At 44.7% G+C, this 18,718-nt stretch overlaps 1 protein-coding gene across 1 annotated transcript in view; it reads right to left on the bottom strand.

Annotated features, from left to right (window-relative positions):
• Positions 1 to 14,103, bottom strand: part of LOC116896971 (EGF-like and EMI domain-containing protein 1) — a 566,362-nt gene extending 552,259 nt beyond the window's left edge. Inside the window, exon 1 of the mRNA XM_032898550.1 lies at positions 13,720 to 14,103. Coding sequence (XP_032754441.1) covers positions 13,720 to 13,808 — 89 coding nt within the window. The 5' untranslated portion in view covers positions 13,809 to 14,103. The remainder of the gene's footprint in view (positions 1 to 13,719) is intronic.
• Between the last annotated feature and the right edge of the window lie 4,615 nt (positions 14,104 to 18,718).

Here is an 18,718-nt window from a genome sequence, read left to right as displayed (position 1 = left end):
ATCCTTATACCTTTTTCTCATAAACTGCCCTTCACGGTGTGATGGAGCATCTGGGGCTTGAAACTGCTGAAACGAGTTGATTTTTACTGATCAGCCTCTACTGAATCATGGAGGTAGTTTCCTTAATAATTCAAAAAAATAAGAGCTCAAGTCTCCTGGGACTGCCTCTTCCCTCAAGAGCAAAATGCATTAAAGCTCAGAATCACTGTCAACTTCTAATTAAGCACGTCAATGAGAAGGAACATTAAACACCACTGAAAACTATCCACCGCAGAGTGACAGAAAACATTTTCCAGATCATAAGTTGACGTGCTACATCATTTATATACAAAGAGTTGACTGCACAGACTTCCCTAGAAATGTCCTTTAAAATGCCAAGTGCATGCCCTCATCACTACCACATGGCTATCAGAGTTATAGTATGTCTCTCCCTCTCTCCCCCTCTCTCCCCCTCCCTCCCTCTCTCCCCCTCCCTCCCCCTCTCCCTCCCTCCCTCTCTCCCCCTTCCTCCCTCTCTCCCCTTCCTTCTCTTGTTCCTTTCCTCCCTCCTTCTTTCCCTCCCTCTCACCCTCCCTTCTTTTTTATCAAGCTAGATCTCTCCAGACATCTATAGCAAACAGCATATATAAATGTCCATTTACATTGCTGAGACAGATAGATGCACCACTGCTCCTTATCTCAGAGTCATAAAATATTTCTGAAAGGGATAACTTTTGCACTGGACATTAACACTTGTCCTAGAAGAGAAGGAGGAGGCCATGGGGTTTATCTAGAACAAAGGCTGCAATGCAGTACATTACACAGTACATTTTATGGACCCTGGTATGTGCTGGCAGGAATAGATTTGCATGTGCACAGGAACAGAGTTAGAGGCACCAGTCACTCTGCAGTACACGGTCCCCAGACATTGCTTCTCTACCACAGCTACCAATACCTTGCCTCACAGGTTCTTTCCACTCACTTCAGTGAACGTTCATCTAACCCCATCCCATCTTACCTTCGGATCCAACATGATGATTTCCAGAACTTCCTCTGACTTTAGCTTCTCCCTGTCTAATATCAGCAATGCTATCCCCTAACTCCTTCATGGTGTGTAAGTGTCCTGTAATAATACTTACTGCTACGTCTACTAGAAACTATCTCTCCTACCTTTAAAATCTCTGCAGATCCAAGGATGACAACTTGATGATTGTGAACGGACACGTTCTGCTGGAGCAGTATGAAAGGACACTAAGGAAAATTCTAGTTCACTGATGAGCTGAGGATAATGGCAGATACAGAGTGTCTTGTTAGCCAAGATGCACAGGAGTGCCCTCTACAGGGGTTTCCACTCCTAATTACCATGACCAAAAATGGAGGCTGTGGAGTAACATTCTCTACAGATTAAGGTGTGTCCTCCAGTCTGTAGCAATTCTGACTGTCATTTTCCATGGGTGACACTGTCCCCTCTCCAGTTTCCTACTTTACACAACTTCTCTGAGGCTGTCTTTAGTTTCCAGGCAGTTTAACTCCCTCTACAGGTGCGTCTTCTTCTGTATATCTGTGTATCTTGTGCCGTCTGTCTGTATATCAGAATATCAGGGCTTCCTTTCTTGCTGATATTTTCTCCTCACCATTCTTTACATATTAACATCACGTGTAATAACACAACATCTACGGCTCCAGCCCAGAGCACATTCCTGGTTCCTCTCCTCTGATCTTCTCCAGGAGCCCCATGGCTAGGACCTCAGAGCACGCACAGGCCCTCATGTTCATTCTTGAACTCCTCTACTCCCCACAAGGCTCCTCTCCTGTGCTTCCAACGTTCCCAATTTCCTTAAAGTCCTTATCCTTCAACTCACATTCCCATTAACTCCTCTTGATCCTAGTCCTTCCAGTCAGAGCCCTTCATCTAGATGGATTTCATCACCCACTTCTCCCTAGACTGCTGAGAGAAACCCCCAATAGAACACCTAACCTCTGGATTCCTTTCTAATCCACTCTTCACTAAGAAGCTGAGGTTGAAGCATAAATGTTTAGTTATAATGAATGCACCCTGGTACCCAGTAATGCCTGAGCAGTGTACAATGTGTTCCTGAGCTGTTCCAACTGAGCCGCCCTATGCTTCCCCTTTGTTTAGCTCTGTACAGTTTACTGTAAGAAGTTCTATTCCAAACAAACCCTCTTATAGTTTTCCTAAGAGAAGGCCTTGCCTCCATTGTTTCTTTTCATCCATTTGACCCAACCATGGCCACCAGCCCCTTTACACTCAGCACACCTCTACCCAAGAAGCCCACAGAAGGTTAATCAACTCCGTTAAAGCTACTTGGAAGTCCACTCTTCCTTCCTCCCAGTTTGGCTGGAACCATACTGGGGAGGGGGGGGTTGCATTTTTCCAGCTCTTATTTGACTCTGAACAACTGTTTGTTGAACAAGCTGACAAGAACAGAAAAACAACCACACATGAAGCAACCAAGTGACCCATTTGATTTCAGCATCAACGTAAAAACAAACCAAGGAAAAGACCAGCAACCAGGGTTTGGACAGCGCCTCCAGGACAAACTCACTAAATCCAGTCTCATCCTGTTCCGATGTGAATAATGCACTCAAATCCAAAGCACTGAATTCAATGGAGAGCAACAAAACTAAGCTTACACCTTAGCAGGCTGTGGGCTGCTGAAATACAATGAAAAACATTAGGTGTGTTGAGACAGTTTCTCAGGGTCTCTAGTACTTTCTGTGAAAAGCTCAGACAGCATAGAGGGGTAGCTCAGTGAGACCACCTGCCTCGCCTACATGAAGCCAAAGCCCTGGACTCCATCACTGGTACTGAAATAATGAGAACAGAAATTAATTAATGCCATCGGCAGCTTTTTCACCTGCCAGAAGGGTGTTTACACAATACGCAGCCTCAGAAGGAAGACAGAACACTACCGGCTGGAGGGGGCAGTGTTCTCCTGAACAGGAGAAGAAATACTATTTGGGTTTGACGGGGCTGTGAGCAGGCACCTCACAGCACCTAAGGCTCTCAGGCTCTCAGCTGTTGCAGTGCATTTCTTTGGGCTGGTCCTCAAGGGTTCTGTGGAACTGAGGGAGAAGGTTGGTGTCACAGACACTAAGCTCATGTTGTCTGCACTAAAGGAATGATAGAAAACCTGTTTTTCTAGTGTGTTTGTTTTAACTTTTTTCTTTTCTTTTATTGGATGTTTTCTTTATTTACATTTCAAATGTTATCTTCTTTCCTGCCCCCCCCCAAATCCCTATACCATCTCCCCTCCCCCTTCTTCTATGAGGGTGCTCCCCACCCACCCATCTACTCCCTCCTGACTCCTTGCCCTGGCATTCCCCTACACTGGGGCACCAAGCCTTCACAAGGCCAAGGGCCTCTCCTCCCATTGATGCCAGACAAGGCCAGCCTCTGCTACATTTGCATGAGTCACTTCGTGTGTACTCTTTGGTTGGTGGTTTAGTTCCTGGGAACTCTGGGGGGGGGGGAGTGGTCTGGTTGGTTGTCTTGACTGAGGAATTTGTCTTTTCTCAGTAACTAAAAGCTGGGGCAGACTAACTTACTGGCTTATGAGTGGAGGAGAATCACAGCCCTTTCATAATTCTTCACTAAGAGAGCAGGACTGGAGATAAATTTCAAAAGACAGGTGTTTAGTAAATATTTATGACATTGAATGATGTCAGAATAAAAGTCCTTGAGTATAGCAGAGAAGATTAGGGGCACAGAGTTCAGAGACAACCATGTTTTGAGTCCTAACTCCTTCTCAATTGGCTACATGAACTTTCTCTGGAACTTCATATCCATATACTAAGTTTCTTCAGAAAAAAAAATAAACTTCTCTGAACATCAGCTTCTTTATCATAAAATACACACTCTAGTGTCATCTTCTGAATGGTGTTTTTGTGAAAACTGAGTGAGTTAAAATTTGTAAAGTACATACATAACTTGTTCCTGGCACAAAATAAATATTCAGAACTTTATAATAATTATTTTTAATGAAAGAAAATAGTTACTAGAGACTCACTTTTGAAATCAACTCATTTTTAAAATCATCTTTAATATGTATTTCATATATATCTCACATATATATGTATATATACAGATGGAAAGCAGGAGGACAGATAACGTGCTTGTAAGTATATATGTAAGACTATATGTCCACATTCATTCCTAACTCAGCCATGGAAAAGAGAATGAATCCTTTTATTCACAACAGTGTGGCTGGGACTGCTGATCTTTATACTAAATGAAATAATCCAGCCACAGATACAGCTTGATCCTCGCGGGTATGTGGAGATTTAAAATGCTGGTTTCACAGACATTTACCATGCTGTGGTGATGAGCAGAGAACAGAGCGAGAAGGGACAGGGAAGAAGGTGGTGTTCAGTTGACCAACAAGTTCCAAGTACAAATAGAAGAAGCAATACAGTCTGTTTTATTGCTTCACAGAGGAAGTGGATGCTGGGGCAGAGGAGAGCCTGACTGAGTGGAATCCTGCATGAATGCGTGTTTGCATCTGAGCACAGACTCCAGGGCCAATCCGCCCAGGGTAAATTGACAAAGCCAATCCCATTTGGTTCAGGCTTGAGGAGGATGAAAGTTTCCCTAGAGAAGCCCCGGTATCTGTGTCCCTGAACAACTGACTAGAGTGAGCAAACATTAGCTCCTGCAGCTTCCTTCTGCACACTGATTACTGCCTGAGATGACTGCCTACAGAGATTTCCTACCCAGACTAGATAACCCCTCCCACTGTGCGATACCAAGGAAACATGCTTGGCTTCCAGGTTTCGATGGTAGTGGTTAGAAAACCCTACCTACCTGATCCCACTTCATAACATCTGTGCCCATGTGTCTGTCCTTTCTAAATTCCCTTGCCATCCCTTGCCAGGATTCTGGGGCCCAAGCTGTGTAGGCAATGGCAAGTGTAAATTATAATAATGTAGTGTGTGTGTGAGGTACATATTTCAAGCTAAAAGAAAAAAAATTAAATATTTTTAATATGAAAAATGAAGGGTCTGGGGATATAGCTCAGTAAATAAAATGTTGGCCCTGGCAGAACCTATGAAAAAGGAGTGAGGGGAACCAGACATCATGGTCTGTGCTTACAAAATCAGTGCTGTGAAATGGAGACAGACGGATTCTGGAGGCTCATTCATTAGCAAGCCGAGTCTACTTGGCTAAGTCTAATCTATTAAGAAACACTGTCTTAAAAAAAATTAAAATGTTTGGCGATACCTGAGGAATGATACTCAAGACTGTCCTCTGTCAGGAATATGCACTAACACGTTTGCACAAACACATAGAACACATACACAGTAAGGTAAATGGCTAAAGATACAGACAGGCTTATTTGAACTGAAACGTCTGTGTCATATATCCCACAGTGGCCCTCAAGTGCACACAGTGTGTATCAGTTAAAGTGAATATAACTTTCAAATTACGTTATAGAGAGTATAAACATATTATAAATAACAAAAACTTATATAAAAGTATATAAATTAGACCATGAGCTGAACAGAATGCTGTGCGAGGGCAGACGGGGAGCTGTGCTGCGTGCAAAAGCAGGACTAAGAGATGTGCAAAGGATATTTCAATGCTGGTGTTTATGGAATCTGGCAACTGACAGAAATATAAAACATAACTTACTCATAAGTTGCCATTAAACAAAAAAAGGCTTTGTCCAATCATGTCACATTAAGTTCATAAGCAGCAAGAAAGTAAATTAGAAAAAAGTAACAAAAATTTTTGAGGTATAATAAAGGGAGAAGATAAGCAAAGCGACCCCCCTCCCACCCAGCCCACCAAAAAATGAGGAGGTAGAGATGAACAGAGATGGCCTGTGGCCTTCTGAGCTGAACGCCATAGAGATGAGTGTCTAAGCTCCAAATGCAGATCTGTAGTTCTGAGGAGCCTGCAGCTCGCTGTAGAGACAGAGGCCACATCAGAACAAAGAGCATGATGAGAACTGGTAGGAAGAAAGGTCGGAGAAACAGCATGGCCAGGGGAGGAGGGACTCTGCAGATGATACTGGGAGTACAGAGGAAAAAGGAGCAAAAGTAGAGCTACAAAAAGGCAGAAACAGGAAGCTCTAGCAATATCCCATGCAACACCAACCAAACAGGGGATGACGTAAGGGTGAAGAAGATGGGCTCCAAGAAAGAACAGCTTAGGAGACCCGACTGCAACGGGTTAACTGATAAATTATAAGAAAGCAAGTTCTGGGAAGGTAGCTTGGTGGCAAAGAGCTTTCTGTGCAAGCCTGAGGACCTGAGTTCAGTTCCCCAGCATCACGTCAAAGCAGGAGGGAAGCAGCACAGACTGCAATCCCCAGATGGAGAAGCAAAGCAGAAGACTCCCTGGGGCTTATGGACCAGTCAACATAGCCTAAACTGTGAGTGCCAGTTATGGTGAAAGGCCTTGTCTCATACAACAGCAACAATAACGACGACGACGACGACGACGACGACGACGACGACGACGACGACGACGACGACGACGACGACGACGACGACGACGACGACGACGACAGAACAAAACAAAGCAAACAATTGGTAGACCAATGGACTGAATAGAGGACCCAGAAGAAAACAAAGCCATGCACATCTAATTTTTTGACAGCATCGGCAAAAACATGCATTACGTAGCCTATTCTACAAATGATGTGCACAAAACTGGATTTCCACCTTCAGAAGAATGAAATTGATTTTCACCGTCTATGAACAAAAATCAGTCAAAATCGATAAAATATCTTAATTTAAAACCTAAAATGCTAAAACTTCTAGATGAAGACATAGGGAATATTCTTGAAGTCTCTCCAATAGGCAAGAACTTTCTGAACAGAACTTCAGTATACCAGAAATTAGTCGCAAGTATCAACAGATGGAACCACATGAAGTTAAATTTTTTCTGTGCAGTGAAGGAGAGGCCATCATAAGGGCACAGGCAGGCAACAGAATGGGAGAGAATCGTTATCAGGTATAATTCAGAGGGCGCTGACACACATTACAACACACTGCAGGAATTAAATACAAAAGAAATAAAGTCACCAATCAACAAATGCTTCATGAATTGAATACACAGCTTAGGAGGGGGAGGGGGAGGGGAAAGGGATGGAGGATGGAGGGTGTTGGTATCTTTTCGACACCAATGTTAGGATTTTAATCTCGGTCCATGCCCCGACAGAAGACACTCAAATGCCATGGTTCCCCGTGGAAGGTTTAATGAGAGAAGAGTAGAAGAAGAGAGGAAAAGTGGCTTGTTAAGGGCAAGTGGAGGGGGGGATGGGGCAAGAACAGAGAAGAACAAAGAGCAAGAGGGGGAAGAGAGGGTAAGAGGGAATAAGGGGGTGGGGGCAAGCATCCCCTTTTATAGTGTCAGGCACAGCTGGCTGTTGCCAGGCAACTGGTGGGGCAGAGCATACCTGGCTGCTGACAGGTTGCTGTGGGGATGGAGCTTCAACAGAGAGGGGAGACACCATAAATGACCAACAACTCCACATTCCTAGTCATGAAGGAAAGGCAAACTCAACCAACCTGCTTTGAGATATCAGAAGAACCTTTATTCACTGCTAGGAGAAATGAAAATCAGTACATCTGCCTTAGAGTCACTATTGCTGTGATGAAACACCACAACCAAAATAACTTAGGGAGGAACGGGATTATTTGGCTTACAGTTCTACAACATAGTCCACCCTCAAAGGAAGTCAGGACATGTACTCAAACAGGGCAGGAACCTGAAGACAGGAACTGATGCAGAGACCATTGGGGGGTGGGGGGAATGTTGTTTACTGTGTTGTCCCTCATGGCTTGCTCAGCCTTTCTTATAGAATCCAGAACCACCAGCCCAGGGATGGCTCCACCTACAATGGGCTGGGCCCTCCCCCATCAATCACTTACTAAGGAAATGCCTGCAGGCTCGCCTGAAGCCTGATCTTACAGAGGCATTTTCTTTATTGAGGTTCTCCCTTTTCAAATGACTTTAGCTTGTGTCAATGACATAACAATCCGACACAACATTCATGCAGAAATTAGTATGGGTTTCCTCAAAAAGTTAAAAACAGAACTACTACATGACCCAGCTGTTCCAGCCCCGGGCATGTCCCCAGAGAACTCTGTACCTAACCATAAAACATTTGCACATTCATGTTTATTGTTTCTACATTCGCTGCAACAGAAACCAGAAACAGAGCCAGCCTAGATGCCATCAACAGATTTACGTAATGAAAATCTGGAAGAGGTTCAATATGGAATATTATTCAATTGTAAGGAAAAATGAAATCGCTAAATTTTCTAAATAAATTGACGGATTTAGAGCATGTGCCATAAAGTGATGTCACCCAATCTCAGAAGGAAAACTAGCGAAAGTCCTCTTGCACATGCTAATCCTAGCCTATAACTGTATATACACATGTATATGTAAACAAACGAGGCAGCCGTACACAAGGACTGGTTTTAGGTGCTGAGGAACAGGATGCAGAGAAAGGACATACATGAAAGAGGAAACAGAGCGATTGTTTCAAGTTTTAACTGTGTTGCAGATTTTTCTTTGTTGGTGGTAGCTAAATGAATAAACTAAAAGCACGTGGGATTGTAAGTGAAAGTGTAAAACCCTGTACGGACAGCTACTGAGACTCGCAGGGATGGAGTCATGTTTGCTCGAGTGGCAATGTTAATCTAGCCACGTAGTGTCTGTTATTTGTGTGCTTATTATAATAAAACGACTCTTATCTTTCAAAATTAAAGTGTCAAGTGACAGAAGATTCCTAGAGCTATCTGCTGGGCTACAGACTCATGAGCACACGTATATACACACAAAGAAAGAAAAACAAAGAAAGGGAGAGAGAGGAGGAGGAGGGCTCATGGGGAAGGGAGGGGCTGGGAAGTAGGAAATAGAAAGAAACAATAATCAGCTGGTTTGAAGACACTAAAAGTGAGTCAAAGTAACAGGATCAAGAAATGTCGACAGACAAGACAGACTTCAAACAGAAACTAGAAAAGTATTTGTCCGTGGGAAGGAAATAGTACAAATGAGAGACCCACAAGCAGAGAGAAGAGGGATGCCAGGATATCTGAAGCATCCAGGAGAAAGTGCCTTGGACAGGATGGAGAAACTTTTCCCAAGAGAGACAGAAGAAAGAATTGAACATGTGAGATATGGAAGCAAAGGTCAGAAACCATGTGTTTCTATCATACTATCATATCATATTATACTATCAATAAAGCATGGATTGCCAATGCTGTAAAACAAATATTTGGGTCCAGTCCGTGCAATGGCAAAAAGAATAACTATTGCTAAATGTAAGTGAACAGATTTAGATCTAGAAGAAAGATCGGAGTGGGTATAGATTGAATGGGGATGAGGATGGAGTTTCAGGGAGCGTCAGGGAGCATGGAAAACAGAAACAGACTGTAGAGACAACAATGGGATCAAAGGTGACCATGCCACTCAGCCAGGAAAAGAATTAGGTTCTAAACTCCTTGACACCCCACCCCTCCCATTTTATCCCCAGGTTTCCCCATCAGAAGTGTGGACCACATTTCTGCATGCTTGTGGGAAGGAGGATAGTAATACGGTTTGTACACGAAGGGTCTTCTCAGACGGCTTGTCTTAATTGCAATGCTCCGAGGTGAGCATTTAGGGAAGTGTTTGGCTCCTAAGGGCAATGACCTAGTCAGCAGATAAATCCCTGATAAAAATCTAAATTTAATGGGCTTAGTGGGAGGTAGATCCGGTTGGAGGAAGGGCACACCCTGGAAGGATCTAGCTCACTCCCACCCTAGCTGTGCGCCCCCTGTGCTTCTCGTCTATTCTAAGGTGTACAACTCCTCTCTACCACACTGTTAGGAATGGTGTTCTGCCTCATCACAGCCCAGAAATGGCAAAGCAAGGCAATCATGAATCGAAAACTCAGACACTCCGAGCTAAGCAAGCCCTTCTTTCGTTGCTCTCTATGCAGGCTTTTCTCACTGCACAGCAGAGCCTCTAACACGGGAGGATGCAAAGCCTGCATACCATGTTGTGTATTCTATGTCAGAACTGCCTGTGTGAGATGCCCATGTTAGAGGCTGGATGGGAGATGCCCCACACAGTTCAGGAGACTTCTGGCTCACACACTGACTTTGTCTTTGTAAAGTCTCCCCACCCAGGTGTTAGACGAATATAAATACCCCAGGCTCTAAGAGCTCAGGCAACTGGCTCTGTCTTCGGTCCTCCAGGTGGGCTCTTTACTGTTCCTCCATGTTCACTATTTTCATCACATTATTATGCAAGCATTCACAATCCTACACCAGAAAGGCTGAACTTTAATAGATTGTATAACGGCTGGTCATTGTCTTTTGACGCTGCAAAGATTTGGGTAAAGTTTATTTACATCTCTTATTTAACCCTGGGGCAGGGTGTACAGAGTACCAGTAACATAAGTAAACTTATCAATATCCCCTTATCAAAATGTCTTCACCAAGAGGCTCACTCTTGTAATTGTAGCATTCATGAGGCTGAGACAGGAGGATTACTGATGATTCAAGACAATAGCATGACATGGTATATCAAGTAAACAAAGAAGCCATAAGGCCATCTCCAAGCATCGTCTGGGAATTTCTTCAGTAGGTAGAGAAAAATCAGAACTTCCTGGTAAGGACTATCCCGTGCATTGTGAGTCAATTAGCACTACAATGGAGCACTGACTGTCTACAGAACCTAGAATGCTTACAACCTAGAAGAGGTTCCTTAAGTGTCTTAACCTCCCCTAGGTTGAAAATATCAGCTTTGATCCCACTCAGAAGACACGGGGACATTAAAGCAAACTTCATCAGTACAGCCTATGCCTGGATGTCCTGGAATAGTTAAGTGGCAACTCTGGAACTAGGCGTGACAGTCCAGGCCTGCTTGTAAACTCAGTACTTGCAAGGTGGAGGTAGGAGGATCAGGAGTTCAAGGACACATTCAGCTAGAGTGGGTGAGATCAGGTCTAACAGGGGCTCCATGAGACCCCTTGTCAAAACAAGGAGGAGGAGGAGGGGAAGAGGGGGGGAAGAGGAGGAGGAAGAGAATGAGGAAGAGAAGGAAGAGAAAGAGAAAGAAGAGGAGGCAGAAGGGGAGGGAGAGAAGGAGGAGGAGCGGGAGGAGGAGGGAGAAAAGAAATAAAGGAAGAAGCCCAGCTCTGCAGTCAAACTGTCTGTGTTCAGATCTGGCCATGCAAATTTCGACTCAGCCTTGCCTCTTCCTCATTATTGGGCATGAGAGCACTGCTTGCTTCACAGGACTGGTAAGCGCAAAGTAGCTGGAAGTCATCTGTTGTCTAAATAAGAATCCAAGGGACTGTGGTTTGTGACAGTTACTCATACACAAGCATGTCGGCATCGGGATGATTCTTTGAACCAGCCTGGCATTCGTCATTTAAAGGTTCCAGCATGTGATCAAACAGAATCCTCAGATGGAAGGATCATCAAGAGAACTGGAAAAATCCATGGCACACATAATTTGTCTCACTAATAAATTTTTAAATGAGTTTGCCTTCTAAGAAATGCAATCATAAATGTAACGTGTGTATAAATCTGACTACTGGTTAGCTGCCCCTGTTTACACTTGGTCCTCCAAGACAAGCTACCTACAAGCCTTCCCTGCATTGATGACCTGTGAGTGTGGGCCAGTAGGATGGCCCACTTTCATTAATGGTCATTACCTTGTCAGAAGCTTGCTTTCACTGGTCCTAGATCTCAGAGGTCAATAACCATCTCAGGGAAAATTCTCTCCCACCCACCAAATAGGCAGGTGTGCCGCCTTAGCCCAGCGCTTTGCACAGCTGTGTTCCACAGGCCAAGAATTACAAAGAAACCTAGTAAGAGAACTCACACTGGTTGCTTCTGAGCAAACTCCAGAACCAGGGAGGATTGCATACAAATATGACCGGATTTCCCCTACCAGAAAGTATTAAAAATCATCAGAGTGACTTCAGCAGTTCCTTTGTAAACACATTTCAAGTAAATCATTTAAGGAATTTATATTGGGTTTAGTAATCTGACTTCATTTCACCTGATATATAAATGAGTTACAGTTAATTACACACACACATACACACCCACACCCACACACACACACACACACACCACACCCACACACACACACCCACACACACACACACACACACACACACACACACACACACCACACACCCATACACACACACACACCCCCACACACACACACACACACACACACACACACACACACACACACACACGAAAAACACCATCATTTTAAGCTGAAGAATTAACTGAAAGACGAGAAACACTCTCTGGTAAGAGTGGAGTGGAATGTTTCCCCACTGGCGTTGTTTAGTGTGCGTGGGTGACTGAGACTATCTAGCAAGCAAGGCAACTAGGTTCCCTTTAGCATTGGCACTGCTAAGGCAAGTTTGCTCTAAAGCAATTTATAAGATAAAGGCTTTCCGACAGGCACAGGCTACCCAGAGTGATGCTTTTGAGATAAAACTGAAGAGTCTAAATCCAGCTCTTCAAAGTAAACAATGCAAATCTTAGCAATTCCAGGGAAAGCAAGCTCAAGAGTAACTCCTCCGGTTCCAAAGGAATCCACATTTAGAAACTATGTAGGCAAGAAGTTGGGAGATACAATGACACTCTGGCTCTGCTCATAGTTAATGGCCTGTGTAGTGATGAGGTCACAAACTGAATTTTGCAAAGGACGAAATATTGAAATGTAAAGTGAACCCCAAACAGTATTTTTCTTACAGGAAAAAGTAAAGCTTTGGGTTATTTCTCTAAACCACTTTCTTAGTATATAATATTCATAGTTCAGAAAAGCAAAGATGTTGAAAAGGCTTGGCTGTCTCCTCATCACTGCCCAAGAGCACAACAGGAAAAGCAGAATTGGAGCTCGCTTGTCCCCCAGACTGTTCGAAGCTGAAGATCCTGGTGTAAAGCAAGACCTGGCAAAAACTTCTTCAGCCGGTGAAGGCGAGCGGGCTGTTAGACTTCTCAGGAACTTCTCTCAGCGCTCCACATGGGACCGAAACCAGACCTTTCTCAGCCATACCCGTTTCTAATGCAGAAGGGATCCTCCCTGTGCCCCTTCCTCCTAACCCTCCAACTAACCTCAGCTGCTGACACATGCTTTTGCTGGCTCCATGCCTCTCTCATCAGACCTGTGAAATAATCCATTCTTCATCATACCTCACAGAAAGGGGCGAAACGTTCAGGAGCACACTGGATTCTGCACACACACACACACACACACACACACACACACACACACACACACACACACACACACACTATGAATGTCAAGATTGTTCCCATTCGATGCGTTTTAAGGCAAAAGCTTCGTAGAATGTAGCCAGTTACGTCCCAAACACGAAATTAAGTGAAACATATACCCGCGCGTACAAACCCTCAAACTCCGGGGCAGGGAGGCAGGAAGGGGGAGGGGGTGATGTCTATCAGGTGCTTGGAAAAAATCATGTTGAAAGCGCTGGACCGTCACTGGCAGTAGTTCTGCTGGGCGGTGGCGCTCCCGGAGTCTAGTACATTCCCGCCCCAAACAGGTCAGTGACATCCCCAAGTACTCATTCCTAGTGACTGTTAGCACCCCCATCCCTCCACCGCTTCCTGGAGAGACCTAGTCTCTGCCTCTGCCCGTGGTTTTGCTCGGGTTGGGCGGGGGCGCACGGACCGAAGATGCTGTCCCCGCGCGTTCCGGAGCTGGCGGGCGCCACTTACATGCCGGGCTGGAGCTGTAGGGCGCTTCCTGGCGGCCAGTTGGCAGCGGCCCAGACGCAGACGCACCAGAAGCACAGCCGGGAGGTCATCTCGGTGAGGGTGAGCCGGCGGGGCCACCGCCCCAACTGCGCGAGGCGCACGGCTCGGTATCTTCAAGTCCGAACCCCGCGCAGAAGTTAGGCTCGCCAAGCAGAAGTTGCTAGTGCCGGGCTCGCTCTCGAGGACCGCGCCGTGCGTCTTGCTGCGGAGGGCACCGCAGCAGCTCGACCCCAGCTAGAGACACCCGCAGCAGCGCCCGTGCTAGAAGAGGCCGGCCAAATCAACCCCGGGCACTGTAGCCCAAGAGCTGCACAGCCTTGCACTGCCGGCGGCGACTGGAGACCAGTGAGACCAGCGGTCCTGCAGCCCCCGCAGCCCCGGTGCCATGGCAACGCGCTCGCCGCCCTCTGGCCCCAGCCCCTCCGGAGCGCTTAAAGAGACAGCCCCCTTGGCCACCACGCGCTCCTTGGGCTTCCAGGCGGCCCCCACCCCCACGCCCTCTTCACCTTCTCTTCTCCAAGGGGCTCGGGCGGTGGCTGGAGAGGCATTTAGCATGCCGCATCATGTTCTTCCATCAATAATCCACACAACTCTACTCTCAACCTCTCCCTCCAAAGCCTTTGAGCATCCTCCGCCCCAAACCAGCAAAGATGCTCTCCTCCTGTAACACCAACCTGCTTAAGACCAACCAGCTGCGCATCTGCCACCAGCAGAGAGCAAAAGCAAGCTGACTTTTGATTCCCTCTCGCTCAGCTCCCTCCCACCTGGAGGCTGGGAAGACAGTCGGAGCACTGCTCTGAGGGAGGTAAGCTTGAAGTGAGAAAGGAACTGCAATTGATGGAGTCCAGTTTGCTGCCAAATCGACAGTTGCTGCACACATCGCTGGCGCATCCAGAAGTCCTGGATATTCAAAACGAGATAATCTCCCTCCGCTCTATTTGGCCAACATCTCACTCATTTTAGGCACCAAGAGTTTTAAGAGGCGCCGGCTCTTCTCCAAACCTAGTCCCTCCTTTCTTTCAAACCAGCTACCGATGCCTAAAATCTGCAGAGCAACCTCCAGTTGCTAGCCCCCCAAGGCCCTTCCAGAAGGGAACAGCGTCTGCTCGAATCGGGAAGCTTCGGCTGCGGTGCTGGCCAGCGCTGCCAAAGATGCGCAGCCAAGAGCGGAGCGGAGCGGTAGCCAGTAGCTTCTCCGGCCGGAGGCTATGCCTTTGCCTGGCGCCAGCTGCTGTCTGGAAGGCCACAAGCCTCTGGGAGTGTGTTTCATGAAAATAAAAATCTATGGCGCGTCATGCCCTCCAACAAGGACAGCCCAGGCTCCGAAGCCATCATTTGCGGTTTACCCCAACAAAATGTGCAGCAATCTTCAGGGGGGACAAACTTTTGCTTCTATTGCTAAACTTAGGAAAAGTGGCTCTCCAGTGACTTGTTCCTTGACAAATACTTAAAGTGGTACTACCTGATTGCCTCATTCCTAGAAGTCCTTAAAAGAATCTTTCTTAAAATGTGTTTTAGGTTCCCTCTTGTCCCCACGGTTGTCACCTGCCCCTTAGTTTCAAAGCAATGTTCCTTTCTTTTCTTTCAGCTTTTCTGACACTGGAAAAGCAACTGGGTATTTCTAGAGGACTGGAAGGATGCTGTAGAGATTTCTTTGAAAAGGAAATGAAGATGTGCCCAGAGGGGTGGGGAGAGAGGGGAAGGGAGAGGGAGCAGGAAAGGGAGAGGGGAAGAGAGGAGAGGAGAGAGGAGGGGAGGGGGGAGGGGAGGGAGGGGAGAGAGAGAGAGAGAGAGAGAGAGAGAGAGAGAGAGAGAGAGAGAGAGAGAGAGAGAAGGAATCATGGCCTGCTGCTTTAGAACTCTGGAGTACAATGGTCGATTTTGAGTTGGAATTCTTGCAGAATTTTGAGTTGTAATTCTTGCAGAATCTATTTGCCTTAGATGTAGCTTTTGCTACACGCTCATTTTTATTTAAGTTAAACGTGTATATACACATCTCTTTTATTTGACTTCAACTTGTGAACAAAGTTTAAAATTATAAAAGTACAACTAGTTATCTTTTGACATGTATCCCAAACAGATAATTTTAGTTTTGTTGCACAAAAGAAATATTTATGTCCCCTGCCACAACTATAAAAGAAGGATACAATCCTATTTTCTTTCCTAGATGCAGTTCTGCCTTCAATAGGCCCTGGGGACCTGGAGAAATCTACCCTCAGTGACAGGGCTTGTGTGTGCTCCAGACATTCATCTCACTTTCTGATTAGTTCTTGGCATAGACTGTTGTACTACACTGATATCTGAAATTTTCTACAAAATCTGAATCTCTTGTTCATCTTTATTTGAAAGAAAAAAAGGAAGGAAGGAAGGAAGAAAGAAGGGAAGGAAGAAGAAAATGAAACAAGTTAATTGCTGAATATCCCCTCTTTAATTTGTCCGATTCTGGGTCAATGTTAATGTATAGTCAAATGGGCAGGACAAGCAGCGTCCTATGCAGATGAGAACACCAGAAAGTTACATGCTATTAGTTATTTGCTAATACATGGCAAAAAGTGTCTACTGAACCATGTACTGGGAACAGTGTACACATAGGTAAAAAGATTAGCTCTGTGCCTTCTAAATCCACTTCTTAAACCTCCAGGTTGCTTTAATACTGTTTTTGATCTTAATTGTTTTAATGAAAATGTACAGTATACCTAAAGATAACAGGGTAGACTAGCTGTCTCCTGATGTCCCCTGTGAAGTGTTAAGCCTTTCTTTGCTCCTGGACTAGTTTTAACTCCGTGGGGATCTACAACTAATCCTACTCCCTTCTAGAATGCAAAGAATATTCTAAAACATTCCCTTTCTCTGTATTGAAGAAAGCCTTGCATAAATAATAGTCCACACTTATTACAAAGGGAAGTTTGAAGTAAGTCATAGTCGAAACTCACAAATACTTGAGGACCTGATGATAATGGACAAAGACAGAAATATATGCAAATTATCTGATTTGCATGACTGCAGTGCAGGATAGCTTAGGTATGTAGGAAGTACATCAGTCCACTAGAACTCCTGCATTTGAACATTTTTCTTTCAGTTACATTAGTTTGAAGCATATTTAGTATAGATGAACATTGAAAGCACTTTGGATGTGACAGACTAAATACGATTAGTGTATATCCCATAAAGTGAGGTTGATTTCAAGGTATTCTTTTATGAATATTAATCTAAATACAACATCACTGCAATATTACATAAGCTACATCATTACACAAAGTAGTCTAAGTATTCATATTTTTCCATGAACTGAATGAACCTGATTTGAATTCAGCTTCCCTTTTTTGTAGCACACTCATACATCTTAAAAGCAAGCAGTAAGGGGCTGCAGAAATAATGCAATTGGTGAGATGCTTGGAAAGCCAGCAGGAGGACTGGAGAGTGAGCCTCAGAACTCAAGTAACAAAGCAAAACCTGGGGATTTATGCTCAGCACTGGGAAAGCTGAGACAGGTGGCTCACCAAGCCAGCCAGCCCAGCCCAGTTTCAGTAAGAAAGCCTGTCTCCAAAAGCATGGTGGCGGCATCCTAAGGAACAACTGAGGTTAACTTCTGCCCTCCGAAGATGCATGTATGCAGGTATGTACATACTCATTCCCTAAAGAGAAGGCATGTATCTCAGCACATATGTATACACACATACAGAAAATGACTGGTTACTGATTTGATTGGTAAGCAATAGGAAATCTTCCTGTTACAACCTTTTGTATTAGGACAGCAACACTGCTCCCTGGTTTTAGGGTACTGTGATCACATAAATGAGGCTAGAAATAGAGAAAACGATTTGCCTTCATTGCTTAAAGTGGCAGGCATTACTAAATTAGCAAAGCAAGAGAAAGAATTAGCTATGAAAAGAGCCAGTTTCAAAAACTAAAAGAAATGTAGTATTAACAAGACCCTCTTGCTCAGACACAAATTTCATGAAAAAAAATCTAGAATCTTCTTAAATTGAGTTCTCCTTCTATCAACAGCTATTATTTTTATACTGACAAACTAGATAGGATCTTAAAAACCAGGCCCCATATAATTGACAAACACCATCCCCAGCGAAGAGCCCAATGCTTTGGAGGGGCTTCCGTGGTCATGCCTCATGACACCTCAATTTTTGCATACCTGCATCAGAGGAGTGATAAATCAAACTTCTTTCTTGTTGGGAAGAGGTGGGGATGCCAATTTCATGCTTTATGTATGCTGGTTGCAAAAAGGGAGTGCTTACCTAAGAAGAAATAGATTCCAACCAGATGTTCCTCGAATATTCCTCAGCTGCTGCTGAAGCTTTGCCGCCGCCACCGAATACTTTATCTTCTCGTCTATCTTCTTCTAATTGAGAAATTGTTGATCCATGCAGTTCAACACGCAGGCTGCTGCAAAAGTCTTCCTGCCAAGGCTTTTCAGCACTGCTGTTCTGCACACAAAACTCCCAGTGTCTGTATGGGGACTGAGGCAAAAGAAAAAAAAAGAAAAAGAAAAAGAAAAAAAGAAAAAAAGAAAAAGAAACGCAGACCATCCTATTCAGCAGGTGTTTGGGTTGAAAGAGGAGGTCAGAAAGCAATTCTTCAAAGGGGCTTCTGTCACCTGCAAGTGTAGTAAATTGCCATCATAGAAGTGTCTACAATGTACTAATGAGCCATGTACACTAAAATCTTGATGTCAGACAAAATAGAATGAAATTCACCCAGGAACCAACTGGGTCTCACACCAAGATGTATCGAGCCATTCTGGTTTGATTTCACCTGCCATGGAATCTTGTCCCTACAAAGGCTTCGCTAACTCTGTCTTCCTAAAGAAAAATTATAAATTCAACCTGTATTGAGATTTTTTAATGGTTTGTCTATCCCTTTCTTAGTTAGTCACAATGACTTTAAAATTGTAAGTTAGGTTGGAACTTCCATATATTTATTAGAACATAATTAGAGACTTGGG

The sequence above is a fragment of the Rattus rattus genome, chromosome 3, assembly GCF_011064425.1.
Source record: "Rattus rattus isolate New Zealand chromosome 3, Rrattus_CSIRO_v1, whole genome shotgun sequence".
In the NCBI taxonomy this organism is placed as follows: domain Eukaryota; kingdom Metazoa; phylum Chordata; class Mammalia; order Rodentia; family Muridae; genus Rattus; species Rattus rattus.
The sequence above is the reverse complement of the archived record's forward strand: the minus strand, read 5'-3'. Positions and strand labels throughout refer to the sequence as shown.